Here is a 1,700-nt window from a genome sequence, read left to right as displayed (position 1 = left end):
TGCGTTTTCAATTTGATCACTATATCATAGTGCGGTTAAAAATTCGTGGCGCCACTTATTTTCAAATATGTCTTAAACGGGTGAATCACCGCCAATCATACTTTGCACAGCAGTTTGTACCAATTTGTCTTAACTTAATTGTTTGTTTTTTCACAACAATTGAGGCCAGATTATAAAACCTTTCTTTATATAAAATACTATAAATCTCCGTTGCGCGGAAAATGGGATTGTTCACAGTGCTTCCCGCTTCTTGCACACATTTTGTATACGCATACGTCACCGCTCATCAATAACACTTTTTAGTGGCAAAACTTGTGGCAATAAATTCATTTTATAGTGAACACATTTTTTGTACTAAAGGTTCTCAAAACATGCATTCAATAAGCATAATGTCGCGAGTAAAAAATAATGACAGACTTACTTTTAAAAGTGATATTGCCCGAGCTGTAAACTTTTAAAAAACTGAGTAGAAACCATCGGGTTTTTTTAGAATACCGTGTACAGGTGTTTGAACTAATATTCATCAGTTAAGACAAATTAATATATAAGCCATTGTGCAAACGTTGGAGAATCTATGTTCAATAGTTTAGAAGATATTTGACAATAAAATAAGTTACGCCACATAATTGTTTCCACAGTATAGAACTTCAATTTGATCATTTCGCCATCTTTCCACGAGGGGTCAATCAGAATGTTGGCATAGTGTTTTCCGAAACAACAGAGTTACCCCGGGAGCCAGACAGAAGAATTGGCGTCTATGGTGGTAGAGTGGTTATTGGCTAAGCGTCTCTCCTTGCACACAAGGGACAGGTGTTCGATATCCAAGTGGAAAAAGTGTTTTATCGAGCATCTTTCTCTCTCTGTTTTTCTGTTGAGGGGTTCCCAACAGCCTAATTAAGTACATGTAGTTTGTTTCCTCCAAAAATGGCATACTAGTGTTGATTGGGGTGTAGAGGTCTTGATAATTTATGTAATTTACGAGGAAAAGTGCATTTTTTTTTCTTTGAAACGACAAGCGGCCATTTGAAGTGCGCCTCTGCCCTAATTTAAGTCCTACTTTTTTTCTACCGATCTTTTGTTTCTGCCTGTTTGTGTAGATATGCTTTTCTTTACTTAAACAAACACACAGCTACATGTTCATGTAAGATTTTATTTAAGCTCAAAACTCATGGAGATATTTGACACATAATTTAGTATCGACAGCTCACCTTGGAAGTAGTTACTTTTGCCGTCTTGGAAGATGTAGTTGATGATGATGATGGCGAAGATAACCGCCCACAGATGAATGTCGTTGAACACAGCGTTGAATCCCATTGGCTGAGAGTGAATAAAGTGCGGAAATGATACATGTATGAAGATTGTTTGATTTTATTTGAAAGCCTATCCTTTTCCCTATTCTGTCTCTTTAAGGATGATCGTGTTTGTGTGTGTGTGCGTGTGCGTGCAAGCGTGCGTGTGTGTTTGAGTGAGTGAGAGAGCGCTTTACGGCACTTGCAACACAATAAGGTAATTTACTATAAGGTCGTTTAAGTGCCGAAGATTAAAGGTGTTTAAAAAATTAGACTAACAAAACAAAGGAAGGAGATAGGGCGGATAGTTCTTTATACTACTACTACTACTACTACTACTACTACTACTACTACTACTACTACTACTACTACTACTACTACTACTACTACTACTACTACTACTACTACTAA

The 1,700-nt window shown here is 37.0% G+C and overlaps 1 protein-coding gene across 1 annotated transcript in view; it reads right to left on the bottom strand.

Annotated features, from left to right (window-relative positions):
* Positions 1-1,208: 1,208 nt before the first annotated feature.
* The window catches only part of LOC101850994 (putative cation exchanger C521.04c), a gene marked incomplete at its 3' end in the record, with an annotated part of 26,368 nt that continues 25,876 nt past the window's right edge, over positions 1,209-1,700 (bottom strand). Inside the window, 1 exon segment of the mRNA XM_013088869.2 lies at positions 1,209-1,317. Within this exon segment, the coding sequence (XP_012944323.1) occupies positions 1,209-1,317 (109 nt within the window).

Source organism: Aplysia californica, unplaced genomic scaffold, assembly GCF_000002075.1.
Source record: "Aplysia californica isolate F4 #8 unplaced genomic scaffold, AplCal3.0 scaffold00823, whole genome shotgun sequence".
Classification (NCBI taxonomy): Eukaryota; Metazoa; Mollusca; class Gastropoda; order Aplysiida; family Aplysiidae; genus Aplysia; species Aplysia californica.
The sequence above is the reverse complement of the archived record's forward strand: the minus strand, read 5'-3'. Positions and strand labels throughout refer to the sequence as shown.